A 20504-nucleotide genomic window follows, 5' to 3' on the forward strand; every position below is an offset into this window, starting at 1 on the left:
TTTTATCCCTGTCATTAGACTTTGCAACAGTTTTATAGAACATAGAACATAGAACAATACAGCGCAGAACAGGCCCTTCGGCCCTCAACGTTGCGCCGACCTGTGAACTAATCTAAGCCCCTCCCTCCACACTTTCCCAACATTATTCATATGCTTATCCAAGGACTGTTTAATTGCCCCTAATGTGGCTGTGTTAACTATATTGGCAGGCAGGACGTTCCACGCCCTTACCACTCTCTGAGTAAAGAACCTGCTTCTGACATCTGTCTTAAATCTATCACCCCTCAATTTGTAGCTATGCCCCCTCGTACAAGCTAACATCATCATCCTCGGAAAAAGACTCTTACTGTCCACCGTATCTAATCCTCTGATCATCTTGAATGTCTCTATTAAATCCCCTCTTAGCCTTCTCTCCAATGAGAACAGACGCAAGTCCCTCTGCCTTTCTTCATAGGGCCTTTGCTCCAGACCAGGCAACATCCTGGTAAATCTCCTCTGCACCTTTTCCAATGCTTCCACATCCTTCCTGTAAGGGGGCGACCAGAACTGCATGCAATATTCCAAGTGAGGCCACACTAGCATTTTGTACAGTTGCAGTATGACATCACGGCTCTGGAACTCAATCCCTCTACCAATAAAACCTAACACACCGTATGCCTTCTTTACAGCATTATCAACGGGGGTGGCAACTTTCAGGGATCAATGTACATGGACACCAAGATCCCTCTGCACATCCACACTACAAAGAATCTTCCCACTGACCCAGCATTCTGCCTTCCTATTATTCTTCCCAAAGTGAATCACCTCACATTTATCTGCATTGAACTCCATTTTCCACCTTTCAGCCCAATTCTGCAGTTTATTCAAGTCTCCCTGTAACCTACAACATTCTTCCACACTGTCTACCACTCCACCGACTTTAGTGTCACCTGCAAACTTACTAACCCATCCACCTATGCCTGCGTCCAAGTCATTTATAAAAATGACAAACAGCAGTGGTCCCAAAACAGATCCTTGAGGCACACTACTAGTAACTGGACTCCAGGCTGAATATTTTCCATCAACCAATACTCGTTGCCTTCTTACAGAAAGTCAGTTTCTAATCCAAGCTGCGAAATCTCCCTCAATCCCATGCCTCCGTATTTGCTCCAATAGGCTACCATGTGGAACCTTGTCAAAAGCTTTACTGAAGTCCATGTACACCATGTCAACTGCCCTACCTTCATCCACGTGCTTGGTCACCTTCTCAAAAAGCTCAATGAGGTTTGTGAGACACGACCTGCCCTTGACGAATCCATGTTGACTATCTCCAATCAAATTGTTGCTTGCTAGATGATTATAAATACTATCTCTTATAATCCGTTCCAAAATGTTTCCTACAACAGATGTAAGGCTCACAGGTCTATAATTACCTGGGTCATCTGTAATGTCTTTCTTGAACAAGGGCACAACATTTGCAATCCTCCAGTCCTCTGGTACTAAACCTGTAGACAATGAGGACTCAAAGATCAAGGCCAAAGGCTCCACCACCTCCTAACTTCCCAGAGAATCCTCAGAAAAATCCCATCTGTCCCACGGTATTTATCTACATTCGCACCTTGTAGAATTGATAACACATCCTCCTTGCTAACCTCAATCCTTTCAATTCTAGTAGCCCATAACTCAGTCTTCTCCTCTACAATATTCTCCTTTTCCTGAGTGAAAATAGATGAGAAATATTCATTTAGGACCTCTCCATATTTCCACAGAGTCCACACACAACTTCCCACTTCTGTCTTTGACTGGCCCTATTCCTACCCTAGTCATCCTCTTATTCCTCACATACCTATAGAAAGCTTTAGGGTTCTCCTTTATTCTACCTGCTAATGTTTGCTCATGTCCCCTCCTTGCTCTTCTTAACTCTCTTCAAATCCTTCCTAGCTAATCTGTAATTCTCCATCGCCTCATCTGAGCCATTTCGTCTCATTGTCACATAAGTCTCCCTCTTCCACTTAACAAGAGATACAATTTCTTTAGTAAACTCCTGCAAATAAACCGGAAAACAGAGAGTCCCCTGGAAATAAGTCCGAAAATACACATGCCCTATAAATAAACCCTGAAACACTGAGCACCCTGTAAATAAACCCAGAAACACTGAGTGCCCTGTAAATAACCCCGAAAACACAGCGACTCCTGCAAATAAACCCGAAAACACAGAGACCCCCCCTGTAAATAAACCCTAGAACACAGTCATGTAAGAAAACCCGAAAGCAGTGACCCCTTTCAATAACATGTTAAACATGGAGCCCCCTGTAAATAAATCCAAACACACAGAGACCCCCGGAAATAAACCCTAAAACACAGAGCCCTCTATAATTACACCCGAGAACAGAGCTCATTTTTCCGAAAACAAAAAAAAGAGTGGTTCCTGAAAATGAACCCTAAAACACACCGTCTCCCGCAAAAAAACCCCTAAACCACACAGAGCCCTGTAAGTAAACCCAAAATTTCGCTTGCAAATATCCGGTAATCTCCGAAGCTCAATTCAAATAAATGCGAAAATACCCCCCCCCCTCCCAAATAAACCCTGGAATACAGACTCCTGGATATAAATCCGAAAAAAAAAGATCCTCCTGTAAATAAACCCGAAACATAGAGTGTCCAGTAAATAAACTCTGAAACGCAGAGCCTCCTGTAAAGAAATGCCAAAACACAGAGTTTCCTGCTTGGGAGTCACTTAATGGCAGCAAAAATGTCAGTCGCCCGATTACCGCATCTGGGTATTCAGGTTTCACTATTGCAGGTCCACTCATTCTTTCATTAAATTTCATGGAAGCACAACCTTGAACGTAACTCTTTCAAGGAACACAGACCCGATTCAACATGCATCCAACAAAGACATGCCAATGCAGAAAACGTGCCTGATGCCCCGCAAGCTGCCCAAATCCTGGGAGACAGTTGCTGAGGGCTAATCAATGTTGCCGTTTCAGACAGTAGTTAAGAATCAACACATTTCTGTGGGTCTGAAGTCACAAAGAGGCCTAACCAGGTAAGGATGAGATTTCTTTTCCTAAAGGGCATCAACGAGATTTTCACTTTTAAAGAAACACAATCAGTAATGGTTACGTGATTGGGATTATTGTTACTGAAAACAATTTTCACCATCTGTCAATTTGGGTTTCAAACTCATGTAATTGATATTATTATTGCTGCCTTCCTTCAAATTCATCAGTTTACACTTTACTGAACTCATTGTTGCCAAAGTGGATTGTTGATTGAGCATTCAACTCATTGTTCACTATCTTCACTAGGGAAGACACAAACAATCTCCCAGATGTGATAGTGGCTGAAGGACCTAGGGGGATGGATGAACTGAAGGGAATTTATATTAGGCAGGAAATGGTGTTGGATAGGCTGTTAGGTCTGAAGGCCTTGATGGTCTGCATCCCAGGGTACTTAAGGAGGTGGCTCTAGAAATCGTGGACACATTGGATAATCATTTTCCAATGTTCTATAGATTCAGGATCAGTTCCTGCGGATTGGAAGGTGGCTAATGTTGTCCCACTTTTCAAGAAAGGAGGGAGAGAGAAAACAGGGAATTATAGACTGGTTAGCCTGATGTCAGTGGTGGGAAAGATGCTGGTGTCAATTATAAAAGAAATTACGACTCATTTGGATAGCTGTAAGAGGTTAGATCAGAGTCAGCATGGCTTTACGAAGGGGAAATCATGCTTGACTAATCTTCTGGAATTTTTTGAGGATGTAACTATGAAGATGGACAAGGGACAGCCAGTGGATGCAGTGCACCTGGACTTTTAGAAAGCCTTTGATAAAGCCCACATAGGAGATTAGTGAACAAAATTAGGGCACATGGTATTGGGGGGCAAAATACTGGCTTGGATTGAAAATTGGCTGGCTGACAGGAAGCAAAGAGTAGTGATAAATGGGTCCCTTTCGGAATGGCAGGTGGTGACCAGTGGGGTACCACAAGGTTTGGTGCTGGGACCACAGCGGTTCACAATATACATTAATGGTGTAGATGAAGGCATTAAAAGTAATATTAGCAAATTTGCTGATGACTCAAAGCTGGGGTAGCAGCGTGAAATGTGAGGAGGATGTTATGAGAATACAGGATGACTTGGACAGACTAGGTGAGTGGACGGATGCATGGCAGATGCAGCTTAATGTGGATAAATGTGTGGTTATCCACTTTGGCAAGAACAGGAAGGCAGATTACTATCTAAATGGAGTCAAGTTAGGTAAAGGGGAAGTACGACGAGATCTAGGCGTTCTTGTGCATCAGTCAATGAAAACAAGCATGCAGGTATAGCAGGCAGTGAAGAAAGCTAATGACATGCTGGCCTTCATAACAAGAGGAAGAGGTCCTTCCGCAGCTGTACAGGGCCCTGATGAGACCGCACCTGGAGTATTGTGTGCACCTTTGGTCTCCAAATTGAAGAAGGACATTCTTGCTATTGAGGGAGTGCAGCGTAAGTTCACGAGTTTAATTCCCGGAATGGTGGGACTATCATATGTTGGAAGATTGGAGCGACTGGGCTTGTATACACTTGAGTTTAGAAGGATGAGTGGAAATCTGATTGAGAGATATAAGATTATTAAGGGATTGGACACTCTGGAGGCAGGAAGCATGATTTGGATGTGACTATAGGAGGCAATGGTTAGAAGGTGTGCAGATGACACCAAAATTGGTGGTGTAATGGGCAGTGAATAAGGTTACCTCAGAGTACAATGGGACCTTAATCAGATGGGCAAATGGACTGAGCAGTGGCAGATGGAGTTTAATTTAGATAAATGTGAAGTGTTCCATTTTGGTAGGGCAAATCAGGGCAGGACTTATACACTTAATGCTAAGGTCGTGGTGAACAAAGAGACCTTGGGGTGCAGGTTCATAATTCCTTTAAAGTGGAGTCCCAGGTAGACTGTGGTGAAGGCAGTGTTTGGTACGCTTGCCTTTGATGGTCAGTGTACTGGGTCTAGGACTTGGGAGGGCATGTTCCAGCTGTACAGGACATTGGTTAGGCTACTTTTGGAATAGTGCATTCAATTCTGGTCTCGCTGCTACAGGAAAGATGTTGTGAAACTTGAAAAGGTTTAGAAAAAATTTACAAATATGCTGTCAAGGTTGGAAGATTTGGGCTATAGGGAGATGCTGAACAGACTGGGGTTAATGTCCTTGGAGCATTGGAGGCTGAGGGGCGACCTTATAGAAGTTTATAATATCATGAGCAGCACGGATAGGGTGAATAGTCAAGGTCTTTTCCCCAGGGTGGATGAGCCCAAACCTTGAGGGTATAGGTTTAAGGTGAGAGGGGAAATAGTTAGAACAGACCTAAAGGGCAACTCCCCCCCTCCCTCCCAAGAGGGTGGTGCATGCATGAAATGAGCTGCCAGAGATGGTGGTGGAGACTGTTACAATTACAACATTAAAAAGGCGCCTGGATGGGTACATAAATCGGAAGTGTTGAGAGGGATATGGGCCAAATGCTGACAAATGGGACTAAATTAATTTAGAATATCTGGTCAGCATTGATAAGTTGGACCAAAGGGTCTGTTTCTGTGACTCTATGACAGATTTTTATTTGTGCTGTAATAAAGTAAATTGTATCTATTTTGAAACTACCTCTTTTAAACTTTGTTTGATCTAAGAATAATATATGCATGATGTAGTTTTAATATTGTCAAATTACAGCCATGAAAAGATTCAGAATTCAACTGATCCTAAATTATTAAATAAACAATAATATGTCTAATGTTTCTTAAATTGTTCCATTGACTTATGGTTATGGAATCGGCCAATTAATTGAGGTTGAGATGTCACATTTATTGTACTTACTACGATGGAACTGCTTCAACACAATGTATACAGACTGCCAGTACTTTTATAGCAGCTGGCCAAACACGTTAGTCATGTCTGTATTGAACTGTTGGCCCATGTACATGAAAGTTGATGACTCAATGCAACTTTCCTCTCATTTCACAACACTTCAGAATCTAGAATGCAACCAAGTTTGAAGCCACTAATTTGACTCAATAATCTCAACATCACTTGGGTTCAAAACCAGTTTTGGTTTGCTCAAGCACAGTATAGTACAGTGTCAGCAGTGTAGCTCAGTGATCAATTTGATCTAAAGTAAACGTCAGTGTTGAGCTAGTACTTACTATGTAAAATATTCTTTAGCAAGCTTCCAATCAGCTTTGGGATAATGTTCAGCAGCATATTACAAAGGATTTCAATTGTTCAGAAACAGAATTATATGCAAAATGCATGTTACAATTAGAACCTACCTCTCCGGCCTCCTGCCTTGGCAAACATTAACCATCCCACCCAAGACTGGCCAATGGCTGGTTCAAACCACCTCTGTCCATTTTCTATTTCAGTGTCCCATATAGAACAAACTTCCTCCACAGGTTCTATCAACAGACATTCTTTGAATCAAGGAATGGAAACATGGGAAGTCATTAAGAAGTTCCAACTATCAGTGGTGGGCTTTGCACTACCACAAGAAAAGTGTTCCTTGCTAAAAAGGTTAAGGACAAGCCAGGATTTCTGTACATCCATAGCTCATCATAGCTCATCACAGGGCCCTTAGCACAAAACACTTATGGAGAAACAAAAGCAATGCTGCATATTAATAAGAGTGTTCCCTCTATAGGCTAGGTGATGGACTAATCATCTTAAACTCTGCAAATAAGGTGGTAATTGCAATGACTTCAGGGATATGCATTTGCTAAATAAATAATGTCCAGTAACAAATATTATAACAATATTCATCCTGAGTCTGAAGTTCTTGGGTTACTCAAGTAGTCACATATGATGAAGTGAAATGTTGAATTTGTTGCCTTACCAGGAAAACTAAGCTTGTGGAAATATGTTTTACAATTTTATTTGTCCAGCAAAAAATGAAAAATTCAGTAGATGATTCATTGGTATTTATTGCATTTCTTCCATTTCTCTTTTGAATGGAGAAAGGTGACGTTATTACAGTTGAAGAGTGTAGTTAGGAAATTCACTTTTAAAACATTTAAATTTCCAAATTAATTAAATAAATAGAATGGCAGTGGCTGACAGCAATGTGTTGCAACTGTAGTTTGTGGGAGGTGGTGAATGTTAATGCAATCAACGATGACCTTTGTGCAACAAGTGAGGAAATTCGACTCAGTTGATGAACTGGTGTCTGTGCTTTGGGCAACACATCTGGGACTGGGCAGGTTACAGGACATTGTCTCAGAAGATTAACTACATCAAATTTGATCTGTGGTCAGGGACAGGAGGGTATCACTTGTGGGGCAGATAAGAGAAATGCAATAATAACAGATGACAGCACAGTCTGGGGAATAGATGTTGTTGTCAACAATGATGAGAGTCCAAAGACTGTGTTGCCTATCTGGTGCCAAGGGTAAGGTCACCCATACTGGCTGAAAAGGAATTTTGAAAGGGAGGGAAATGGTCAGTTTTTATGGTTCATGGAGATAACAAAAACATGGGTAAGACTACGGAAAAGGTTCTGCTGAAGGATCATGAGCAGTTCAAAGGTAAATTAGAAGGCAGAGCCACTAAAATCATAATCTCAGGAATACTACCCCAGACACGTGCATATTACTGTACAGTAAATAGGTTTGGAGTGGGAGAAATGGGTTCCAATTCATAAGAACAAACATGGTGAAAGGCAAGGCTGCTCCACTGGGGCAAGTTTCATTTGAAACATGCTGAGTTGTGGAAAATCGTATACTGATCAAAGGCACAGGGTAGTAGAGAGGCAAATACCAATCAGTGAATGGCAGAAAACATAAGCAGAAGACTGCCGCAGAAATTAGAACTAGAGTAAGTAATAATGGTAAAATATCACATCTTAAGTCTCTTTATCTGAATGCATTCAGCATTTGGAAAAAGATAGAGATGAGTTGATGACACAAATAGAAACAAGTAAACATGAGTTGATAGCTATCACAGAGACATGGTTGCAGGGTGACTAAACCTGGGAAGTCAAGATTCAAGAGAATTTACAGTCCATAAAAATAGCAGAAAGGAAAAAGAGGTGAGATAGTATTGGGGTGTGTTATTAATGCATTGTGAGTAGTGACATTTGCAATAGATTGTGAAGTGGAATCAGTTTGGGGAGAAATAGGGTATAGCAACAAAAAGAAGTCATGGGTGGGAGCTATCTATAGGTCCCTGAAGATTTGCCTTACTGTAAGACAAATTATAGAAGTAGGAAATGAAGGTAGTGTGTAAGAAGGGCAATATCCTGGATAATTTTAATCTGCACATTGAATAGATAATCAGACTAGTATTTATAGAGTGTGTCAGTGATTGCTTCTTAGAGCAGTACCTTATACAAAATACTCAAGAACAAGCTTTTTTTAGATCAAGTAACATGTTATAAGGTAGGATTAATCAGTGATCTCATTGTTGAGGAACCTCCAATGGCTAGAGCCATTTTGGTCTCAAACCAGTGTTTTTAGCTTAAATAAGGGCAATCACAGAGGCATGAAGCAAGATTGGTCTAAACAGGCTGTGTAAATAGACAAAGGGGAGCAGACATTTAAGCAGTTTCTTCTCATAATACTCAGCAAAAGTTTATTCCAGTCAAAATGAAGGACTGTATGAGAAGGATGAATCACCTATGCCTAACAAAAGCAGTCAAGGAAAATATCCAATCAAAAAATAAGGCATACAATGTGGCAAAAACTATTTGTAGGGAATAGGATTGGGAAAGGCTTTTCGAAAACAACATTGAAAGAATAAAAAGCTATTAAAAGGAAGAAAATTGATTATGAGAATAAGTTATGAGAATAAATTGACAAAAAACACAAAAACAAATAGCAAAAGCTTTTATAGGAGATGTGATTGGGGAACTGATAATGAGGAACACAAATTTGATATAAAAGCGAAGTTGATTAAGGGCAAATAGTAGTTGTAGAGCATTGGGATTTTCAGAAGTAATTCAATAAGGTGCCACATAAAAGGTAATTGCACAAGATAGGAGATAATTGATTTGAGGATACACATTAGTATGGATTGACAATTGATTAATACATATAAATCAGAGAATTAGGATTAATGGATCTTCTTCAGGTTGAAAAGACAAAACTAGTGGAATGCCTCAATTATTTTCTATCTATATTAATGATTTGGAAAAGGGGGAAGAGCATGACATATCCAAATTTGCTGATGATACAAAATTAGGTGGAAGGATATATAATGAGGACATGAAGAATCTGCAAGTGGATACAGATAGGTTGACAGAGTGGACAAAAACCTCATTTGAGAAAAAACTTCTCAAATTGAGTTTAAATGTAGGCAAGAGAGAGGCCATGCACTTTGGTAGGCAGTGGGCAGATTATTATGGAATGGCGAGAGACTCCAAAAAACGTGCAGCACACAGAGGGATCTGGGTATTCTTATGTATGAAACATAAAACATTCACATGAAGATGCTGTAAGTATTTAAGAAGGCAAATGAACACAGAAGTAATTGATGCCACTAAGATGGCCATTTCTTGGAAAGAAAATAGTCAGGAATTAAGCAGACACTCCAAGCCAATCCAAGACTGACCAAGAACTGTTCACACACTAACTCCATTAAAACTAAGGCTGTCTCTGAACATACACAGGATATTTTGTTAGCGAGGCTTAATGTGTGATGATTCTTAATGGTTTGATACACAAGGAGGAAGACCAAAGACAAAGAGAAATTAAAACTGACAAATGAGAAGAGAACAAGAAACCTATGTCCAGTCAACTCCTGTTGCAAACTGACATCACAAAGTGGATTGAATGAAAACCACTACTTTTATCGAAATATTATTTGGTACCACAGAACTTGAGTACTAGTGAAAAAAAAATCACATTTTCTCAAAGCTTTTCACCTTGCACTCATCAGGACATTTTGTAAGGATAGAAATTCAAGGGAACGCCAACATTTATACTATATTTGAAAAGTCTGCCAACTGGTTGGCAAGTGACCACTGATAGACGTTTTTCAGAAATACTTGAATGTTAGCTTTTTTGTACTTTTGAGGATGTCAAGCAGGACACGGATAATGGGGGGAAGCCAATCTTTGATTTTATGTCCATGAAAATATGACAGTTATGGAAATATTTCTAGTAAAAAGAAGGCAGCTTGGAATATGGACAATCCACTGAGATTGATCTAATGTGGAGTCTAGTCGGTTGATGATCTTTTGGAATTTGTGCACAGTCAATTCAGACAGTAAACTGAGGGACCACTTTCTTTTCAGCAGCAAGACTATATTTCTGGTCCTCAGAAATATCAGCCACAGTTTCATATGAAAACCCTGAAATTTCCAACCTAGTGATCTTCATTGAACCAGAAGAGAAACTCTTCCAGCATGCAATATTTTCATCTTGAAGTCAAAAGATTTGTTCCTTGTTATTCGGTTAAGCTAAAGTGCAAGCAATGTCTCCAGAATTCATCTCTCCTTGTGTATGTTTGTGCCATTGAGTGAATATTTCATTGTGTTCACGTTTTGGATTGTGTAAATAAATTCTTCTTCCATCTTTTGATTTAAAAACACCAGTAAACTATGGCCTTTATGGAATTGAGGCTGGAGTTTGAGCAGTTAATAATAATTCTTACATCGACAACTCCACTAAGGTCACTGAACTTTTACTGAAATTGCAATACCTTCAGTATTAAACTCTTGTACAGCTATTACTTGGATGATGATTTAAGTATTCAATGCAATACATGATTGTAGGTCTTTAAAGGATTAGAGACCATTAAATTAGCCAACATTGTTTAAGTGTTTACATGTTTTAGGTACTTCATCCAGCAGTAGAGTACGCATGTGCATTCAACAGTATTGAGAATTTAATTTAAGTGGAGCATCTCTAAACCAATGGAAATATCACAGGATGCTGTTAAGTCCAGAGTTCTGTTAAACTTCTGAAAAAATATTGAACAAATACCGATCTTCAACTGAATTCTACCAAGGGTTTAAATAAAGGAGCAGATGGTAGGACATGTGGACAAGCAAATTCAAAAGACTTTAGTGTATGGAATATTTTTTAAGTTTGCTGAGCATTTCATGGATTTTATATATAGTGGATATTAAGTAAGTGGGTATGCTACTTACATAGGTGCATGGAGGATAAATGGAGAACAAACAGAGGATACAAATGGAAATGAAAGGGCTATTAAGGATACACAAATGTCTCAGGGAGGTTTAAGGATCCAATAATTATACAGAGAACTGGACCAATGTGCCAGAAAATGAACACAGGCCATCTAAGATCCTGGCCTTAGAACCTGGCTGCCCATATTCCTGCCATAGGCCTGCTTTGGAGGGCAGACACCACGATTTGAGCCCACCTATGACTCTGAAACACAGAATTTTCATGTGAATTGGCTCACTTTCAGGAGTCGAAAAAGCAACATTTGGAAATGGCCTAAACCTCAATTCCCAACTCCAAAGGGAAAGAATATCACACAAAGAATCACAATCTGCATCTATAATTCATATAAAAGGATAAACATGATCACTTTGTTGTCTTTAAGAAATTTCACCGCACCTACCCGTGATGTTGATTTTTGCTGACCATTTTGATGTACCATCCAGTACACTTTGTTTAATTGCCTTCATCTGTTGTGCGTGCACTGATTTTGGAAGTCCAAATACCTCCTGGATGAGCTCGAAGATTTCTGGCTTATTTCTTTCTCTGATTTTCATTCGATCTTTTAGAACCATGATAATATTTTGTGTTCGATCTTCTGCTCCATGTTTTGAACTCTTTTCAGCAGCACCTGAAATCAAGTTGGCAGTGGTGTTTATTGATGAAACCTAACAATCTTTTAAATATGGTGGAATGTTGGAACAGCTGTTCACTAACATATATAGGTCACACACACATATTTAGGTTCAAATGCCTTTAAAAATTTGTGCAATCTTAATGTTTAACAAGGATTGGATACCCTTTTATTAATGTGGGCTTTACTTATGAAGACATATCAATGGCACACGTGATAAATGGAGGGAATACCACATTAAAGGAAAGACATTTTGCTAGTAACATAGCAGAGTAGTATACCAAAACAGAGTCAGAGTCTTTGAATTCATGATCCAATTAAAACAAATACTAACATCTTCTTTGTGGTATTTTCAACCGTTTAGAAGGTTTGTAAAATAGATTTGTTACCCTAAACACCAACGTACTTACATTGTTCATTCTGAAGTGCCAGTTTTAAACATGCTGAAAAATACACCAATGTTCATGCAGACAACACTCATTCAGCCTTAAACAAAACAACTAGAGTGGCACGTCAGAGTAATTGAATGCAATGTTTATTTTTCTCATCCAATGGCACTGCAGTTTGTGTCCAGTGGTCATCATTTGTCTCTAGCCATGAAGTTCTATTTTTTTAGTAAACTGTCCAAAAGGGCTGTGCGCTTTACTTCTAGAGAGGAGAAAACAGTCATCCAACTTAAATAAATGCTGCATTCTGCTTATCATTGCATTGCATTGGATTTGAGTATTTTTGTCAGCTCAATAATCTTGCCTAGAAAGATCTGGGCAGCCCAGAAAGAGATTAAAATTCAATATATTTGGAGTAAGAACATGCTTGTAAAAATGGTACTGTGGATGAAATAATTAAAATGGTCACATCGAATATCTATAAGACATTAATCATTTAACAACACATTTAAAAAGCTCCAAAACCGAAAAGAAAATTCATGCATATGACTTACGCTGCAAGCAATCTGCATTGAGAAGATCTTGGCACTTTTCATGACATTTGACCCCACATTCAGTGCAACGCATTCCCTGGCGCGCAATTCCCCACAACAAGCCTTCGCATTCATAGCAATATGTGGGAGTAGTTGCTGTCCACACTTCAAAATTGTGTGGTGTTGTGCAAGAAATAGGGTAGATTAAGGCTTGCAAGGTCTTCTTGTAAACATGGTTTTTCTAACAAACAGAAATCTTTCATTAGCCACATGTTATTTTTCTGTATGAAGGATTAGATCAAACACCTTTCCTCTATTGCATAAGGTTAAAGAAAAAGATAGCTTTCTAAGAAAAAAATCCCTGCCAATTCTTCTCCTAATTGCACTGGAGCTAGTCCTTCACATCAGGTTCAAACTGATTTTAAGCTACTGCAGCGAGTGACCCGATCCTACTAAATTAGCCTCCTAACAAATGAAGCACAACTTGCATCTCACAACAGTCAGGCACTTACACTCCAGTGACATAAAATTGAATATATTTACACTGTGGGGCTGGAGATCACCACCATTGTATAAAATTACCATATTTCTTGAGATTGTCAATGAAATTTTAAAACCTGTGTGCAATCTTCAAAAGAGTTCGACTCATCTCTATATATGATGAAAGCTTAAAGTAGTATAATAAATAACCACAACGAAATGTTCCTTTTCAAAACAAAAGGAACAGATTCCTTTCTCTCAGGGCTAAATCAGAGTTAAGGCATCAGTTACATTATACCTTAAAAGGAGAAAAGCAGTGAGACAGATGGAATTCTAAAGCTTCAAGCACAGGCAGCTGAAGCAGAGGCAATTTTATACTAATTAAAAGTGAGGATACACAAGGATTAAAAGCCTGCAGAGATCTCACAGCATTGTAAGATGGGAAATGTTTACAGAAATGAAGAGGGTCAAAGCAATGACGGAATACAAACAGAACAGATAAACTTTGAACTTAGTACCTTGCTAGACCAGCTGTCAATACAGATCAGTGAGGAGAGGGGAGCTGAGCGAACAAGATTTGGTTAGTACAATACAGGCAGCAGTCTTTTGGATGGGCACGGGAGAGGAAAGTTTAAAGCTGGAACAGTCAAGTCGAATGATAACAAACTCATGAGGATGTAATATTTTAATGAACAAAAATCAAAGTTACAGGAAAAGCTCAGCAGGTCTGCCAGTATCTGTGAAGGAAAAAGCAGTGTTAATGTTTCAGGTCCAGTGACCCTTCCTCAGAACTTTTTTTTTCTAGAGATGGAAAGACACTTGGGCAGACAACAGAGTTGCTAATGATCAGGCTGGGAGGGTGAATAGTTGTTAATAGGGACTGTTAGTGACTAATAACAGGTGTAATGGCAAGCTATGTGGTAACAAGGCCTGGTGTGTGGGGCAGGGGGCTGGTCGTATGGACACGGGGGAAGTCAAGCTCTAAAATTATTGAACTCAATATTGAGTCCAGAGGGCTGTAGGGTCTCCAAGCGGAAAATGAGGTGTTGTTCCTTCAGCTTGCGTTGGGCTTCGCTGGAACACTGCAGCAAGCCAGAGACATACATGTTGGCCAGGCAGCAGGGTGGTGTGTTAAAGTGGCAGGCAACAGGTAGTTCAGAGTCTGTTTTTGTGAGCGAAGGTAGCTGTTCTGTGAAGTGGTCACCAAGTCTACACTTCGTTTCCCCAGTGTAGAGACCACATTGTGAGCAGCGAATACAGTAGACTAGATTATAGGAAGTGCAGGTGAAGTGTTGTGTCAGTGGGAGGTATGTTTGGACCTTTGGATAGTGGGGGTGGTGGGGAGGGGGGGGGGGGAAGAGGAGGTAAATTGGCAGATGTTGCACCTTCACCGATTTCTGGGGAAGGTGCCGTAGGGCTGTGGGGTGGTGTTGGGGGTGAAGGAAGTGTGGCCAGAGTGTCCCGGAGGGAATGGTCCCTGCAGAAGGCGGACAAGGAAGGGGAAGGGAATATGCGTCTAGTGGTGGCATCTTGCTGGAGGTGGTGGAAGTGGCATCAGATGATCTTCTGGATGTGGATGTTGGTGGGATGGTAGGTAAGGATAAGGGGAACACTATCGCTGTTGCGGGACAGAAGAGAAAGGGTGAGGGCAGAAGTACGGGAGATGGGTTGGACCTGTTTGAGGGCTTTGTCAATAACGGAGCTGGGGAATCCTCGGTTGAGAAAGAAGGTGGGCATTTCAGGGGCTCTCTTGTCAAGTTGGCCTCATCTGAATATGCGCCACAGAGATGGAGGCACTGAAAGAATGGGATGGAGTCTTTACAGGACCTGGGGTGGTGAAGATGTATAGTCCAGGTAGCTGTGGAAATCAGTTGGTTTGTAGTGGATATTAGTGGCCAGTCTATCCCCAGAAATGGAAACAGAAATGGTGAGGAAGTGAAGCGAGGAGTCAGAGATAGACCAGGTGAAAGTGAGGGCAGGGTGGAAATTGGAGGCAAAATTGATTAAATTTTCCAATTCCGAACAAGACAGAGAAGCAGCACCGAAGATATGCATTGGAGAAAGAGTTACGAGTGGGGGCCAGAATAGAACTGGTACAAGGAATGTTCCACATACCCCATGAAGAGACAGACATAACTAGGGGCCATGTGGATACCCGTGGCAACTCCTCTAGCCTGAAGAAAATGAAAGGAGTTGAAAGAGAAGTTGTTGAGGGTGAGGACAAGCTCAGCCAAGTGGACAGTGGTGGTGGTGGGTGGGGACGGTTCAGGTCTTTGCTCCAGGAAGAAGCAGAGAGGCCTAAGAACCTCCTGGTGGAGAATGTACGCGTAAAGGGATTGCACGTCCATGGTGAAGAGGATGTGGCTGGAACCGGTAAACTGGAAGTTTTGAAACTGGGGTAAGGCGTCAGAGGAATCACGGATGCTCGTGGGAAGGGCTCAGACCAGGGGAGAGAAGACTGAGTCAAGGTAGGAAGAGATAAGTTCTGTGAGGCACAAGCAGGCTGAAACAATGGGCCTGCCTGGTCGGTCCTTTTTATGGATTTTTGGCTGGAGGTAGAAACGAGCTGTGCGGGTTTGGGGACTATTAGCTTGGAAGGAGAAGACGGGGGAAGATCACCGGACGAAATGAGATCAGTTACCATAGTGGATTCAATGGCCTGATGCGCCATGGTCCCAGTGGAAGGTAGGAGGAGGTATCTGAGAGTTTATAATTTTTTACTCTCCTTCTCAAATTAAACCAAACTGTTTTGGAGTAATAGTTCTGCCAATATAAATTTGGGTTTAGTCACATTCTTATTTCTTTCTTTTCAGAAGTATATCTTTCCTTTCCACCAGAAAAACAAACTGTTCTATAACTATTTTTACATTATGGGGAAGTTCAACAGATAATTCAAAAATTAAATATTTTTAAAGAGTTAATGTTTGTAACAGAATCATACAGAAAATCATCTTACCAGTTCTTCATCATTAAGAGTACGAGTTGCCAGTGCAGAAGTAATGCCAGCTTTTCTTGATTGCACCAAAGACTACAGAGAAAGACATAAATTACCTACACATTAGAAGACATAGCAAACTTTTTTCCCCCCATGAAACTGTGTTTTATTTTATTAGATGACATAATGCAGCCAAATATTGCAGGGAGACCAGTGCCCAAGAAGGAAGTAACATTACTTATTCAACAACCATGATAGAAACCTATGGCCAGCAAAAAAAACCCTTAAACTATTTAAGAATTTTGGTTCATAAATAATTCTGTGCTAGTACTGCACATTCATAATTAATATGCAAAAATAAACTGCTTTCAGCTGATTTTAAAAAGTGAGACTAGATATCCTATAGTACGATGACTATCTACAAGATGATAGATGAAATACTAAAGGCAAGTGTTTGATGTTATCAGAATTTTGTACATGATGTATCTAACATAAGGATAAATTTAAGACCATAAGACATAGGAGCAGAAATTAAGCCATTCAGCCCTTTGTGTCTGCTCCTCCATTCGATCATGGCTGATAAGTTTCTCATCCCCATTCTTCCGCCTTCTCCCCAATCCTTAATCCCCTTGATAATCAAGAACCTAACTATATATAGTCTTAAATATACTCAATGACCTGGCCTCCACAGCCTTCTGTGGCAATGAACTCCATAGAGTAACCACTTTCTGGCTGAAGACATTTCTCCTCATCCACGTTGTAAAAGGTCTTCCCTTTACTCTAAGGCTATGCCCTCAGGTCATCATCTCTCCTACCAATCTTCCCAACATCCACTCTGTCCGGGCCATTCAATTTTCTGTAAGTTTCAATTAGATCCCCCCTCATCCTTCTAAACTCCATGGAGCATACACCCAGAGTCCTCAGATGTTCCTCATATGTTAAGCTTTTCATGCCTGGGGCCATTCTCATGAATCTCCTCTAAACCCACTCCAGGACCAGTACACCTTTCCTGAGATATGGAGCCCAAAACTGCACACAACACTCCAAATGTGCCCTGACTAGAGCCTCATAAAGCCTCAATAGTACATCCCTGCTTTTATATTCAAGTTCTCTCAAAATAAATGCCAAAGTTGCATTTGCCTTTCTTACTGCTGACTCAACCTGCAAGTTTACCTTGAGAGAATCCTGGACTAGAACTTACAAGTCTCTTTGCACTTTAGACTTCTGAATTCTCTTCCCATTTAGAAAACAGTCAACACCTGTATTCTTCTTACTGAAGCGCATGTCCCCACATTCCCACGTTATACTCCAACTGCCACTTCTCTGAGGTGAGGTTACATTACTGATTTTCCAGTCATCTAGGGCCCTCCATGACTCCAGTGATTCCTGAAATATCACCACTAGCGCCTCCACTATCTCTTCAGCTCTCTCCATAATTTCTATTCATTAATACAGAAAAAAATCATTAGAATAGTTATCAAAAGAAGACAAATCTCAAAAAACTAGCATCACTTTAAGAATGCCTCAAGTCAGAAAACTCTTCTTTTACTAATTAGATAGCCACCTGTGTTACTACAGCTCGTTGCTTCAGTCACAATGATTCATTCCTTCAGAACGTGTAAAACTTTGGGCTTGAACATTAGTAACATTTCAATTAGTTTGCATGCATTTTCCAGATTTACAGCTTTTAGAAAGAACTTGCTTAGAAAAGCCAAATAGTATTGTTGATGAAACACTGATGAGCAAACGCCAGGAGAAAAATCCCAAACATTATTTGGCCTATCACAGTGAACATTGATTTTGGGGTCACAATAAAGATTATTATTTTACCAGTATTCAATTCAAATTCAAGTAACATTTAAATGCAAAACTGCTTAGCTGGCAATGGCTTTTAAAATGGCATGGTCATTGATGAAGCTATGTTACTGTCTCTGCTCGAGTTGGTTTGAATATTTCTCCACATAGCAAAACCATGGGGTAAAAAAAAGATCTAATTCAAAGTAGGAGTGCATGAATCCTGAACCGAAATAACACAAACTAGACAGGCTTAAAGTGTGGTACTAGTCTTAATAGGAAATGCCTAATATATGATGTTTTGTAAGCATGCAGTCATGCCACCTGCTCACCATATCCAACAAATTAACAAATAAAATACGTTAACAATGAAAAAAAACATCAAAGTCCACTAAATCCTTGAATAGCCTTATAAAAATCTTTCTTTGTTCAGGTGTAAAATATGACACCTTGAGCATTTTGTTACAATTAGGTTTGGATAAAAGACTGCCATCAAAAATTGTGCTTCTGAAATTTTGCATTCAAATCATTTGTTTATTAATTTGAAAGTTTAAGGTACCCAGTAGCTGCAAATTTGAATTTCTATGATAAGCCAAGGAATTAATAAATTAGTATTGTCTGTGGGCTTCATACCACACATTACACGACCTTGTTTCATTCAGTGTTATTCGGTTCATTGTCTATTCATCACTAATTGATCTGCATCACACCTGGATTACACCACATATAAAGCACTTACCATAGCCTGCACAAAGTGAATGCCATGATGAAATAAATGACAAAACATTAATACATGGGTTTAAAAACATCTAAGGCTTCACATTGAACACAAACCACAAAGTCAGTCATCGTGGACACTGTTGGCAAGATAAGTTTGATGTATTTGCTGAACTACGAATCTGATCTGTGTGCTAGTTTCAAATAATGATTTAAAGTTTTACATTTTGCATGCTTTTGTTTTAAATTGGCAATTATCAATCAGGTAGATCAAAAACATTTTCAATTATTTCCCTTATGGGAGAGAGCTAATTTGGTTTTTTAGTTATTGCTGGATTATAAATATATTTTCCATTCAATGTTATTCTGCTGACAGAATTTGAGATTAATTGCACAATGATATTTTCTTTAACATACATCTCGACTTAGAAAACTTTTGTTGAAGCCCTGAGTTTGTGTTCATATTATTAATATTTGTTTATTAGAATAACACATTAAAAAGTTTTTCCTCGGTTAAAATAGTATGTGTCCGGTTATTAAATAACATCAAGAGGCTTATTCCAACCCTTATCACATGCATATCTAGGCACTGCAACATCATGACACAATTTTAAAGTTTAGGATTAATAGCTATATTGTATTTGACACCATCAGTGGTGTCAGATTACATGGGACTAGGATCTGATTGAAAAGATGCTAGAGAAGCTTAATCATTTTGCATTAGCTTGCTATCTAAAGCTCACCTGTCAAACGCTCCACGAACCTGGTCATATTATTTACTTATAAAAAGTAGTACATAATAATTAATACTTTACAATCAGGCTTAAATCAACAGTTTCAATAAATTAAACTTCAAACTTAAACAGCTTCTATGTCTTTTTGGGAAATATTTTAAATTAATTAATATTACAATACATTTGTCATTTAAAATGGAGTTATAAATTTTACAAATTTATGTCTTTTTTACATATTCTTCATACTGTATTATACTTCCTACAGAGAGGAACAACATCCACCATGAAACCCTGATGTAGCTCTTTATAGGTTTTTAGGACAATTTTGCAAATAGATTCACAAATATGGGGCAGAGATATTTTTCTGCTGATCCTATCTCTAAACTGCATGGAAAAATACTTCAGAGATAATGGGAACTGCAGATGCTGGAGAATCCAAAGATAATAAAGTGTGAAGCTGGATGAACACAGCAGGCCAAGCAGCATCTCAGGAGCGCAAAAGCTGATGTTTCGGGCCTAGACCCGAAACGTCAGCTTTTGCGCTCCCGAGATGCTGCTTGGCCTGCTGTGTTCATCCAGCTTCACACTTTATTATCTTGGAAAAATACTTGATTGTTTTCACTAGGACTTGTTTGGAATCAAGAGTTGGTTATGCAGGAATTAAAGCCACGGTCCTCTGTTCTATTTCTGAGATACACAGCATCTTTGTTTGCAATCCACTCCACCATTCCCAAATTTATTTATATTTGAAAATTTCAACAGAATCAATGAAGTCCATCTTGCAAAATCTGACTAATGCAAAGAACCTCAGCCTCATTTCTGGAAAAAGAAACAAATGACCTCTCAATGTTGCTGCTGTGTATTGGCTTATTTAAGTTGCAATATAAGAAAACAATATGACAGTTACTATTTAATTTGCAAGTGTAATATCAATTATATCCTTGATATTGTAAAAATATGACCAAATTGATCAATATTTTAAGAAATATTTGCATTTTAACTACTTAGCATGGTTAATTATCAGTTTGTTAATTTATAGATGCAAGAATGCCCATGATTCTGACAAGGCCACAATTATCACAATTTATGGCACCTACATTAATCACCTCAGCCAGACATTATGCATGAGTGATCTAAAGGGAAGCACACGGAAGA

General features: G+C 39.5%; 1 protein-coding gene across 1 annotated transcript in view; it reads right to left on the bottom strand.

Moving 5' to 3' along the window:
* Window positions 1-20504, bottom strand: part of LOC125465730 (protein unc-13 homolog A-like) — a 390692-nt gene that overhangs the window by 171580 nt on the left and 198608 nt on the right. The window contains exons 15-17 of the mRNA XM_059638582.1: window positions 16126-16197; window positions 12711-12930; window positions 11540-11767 (exon numbers count right to left, since the gene is read on the bottom strand). Of these exons, the coding sequence (XP_059494565.1) occupies window positions 11540-11767; window positions 12711-12930; window positions 16126-16197 (520 nt within the window). The remainder of the gene's footprint in view (window positions 1-11539; window positions 11768-12710; window positions 12931-16125; window positions 16198-20504) is intronic.

The sequence above is a fragment of the Stegostoma tigrinum genome, chromosome 30 (assembly GCF_030684315.1).
Source record: "Stegostoma tigrinum isolate sSteTig4 chromosome 30, sSteTig4.hap1, whole genome shotgun sequence".
Classification (NCBI taxonomy): Eukaryota; Metazoa; Chordata; class Chondrichthyes; order Orectolobiformes; family Stegostomatidae; genus Stegostoma; species Stegostoma tigrinum.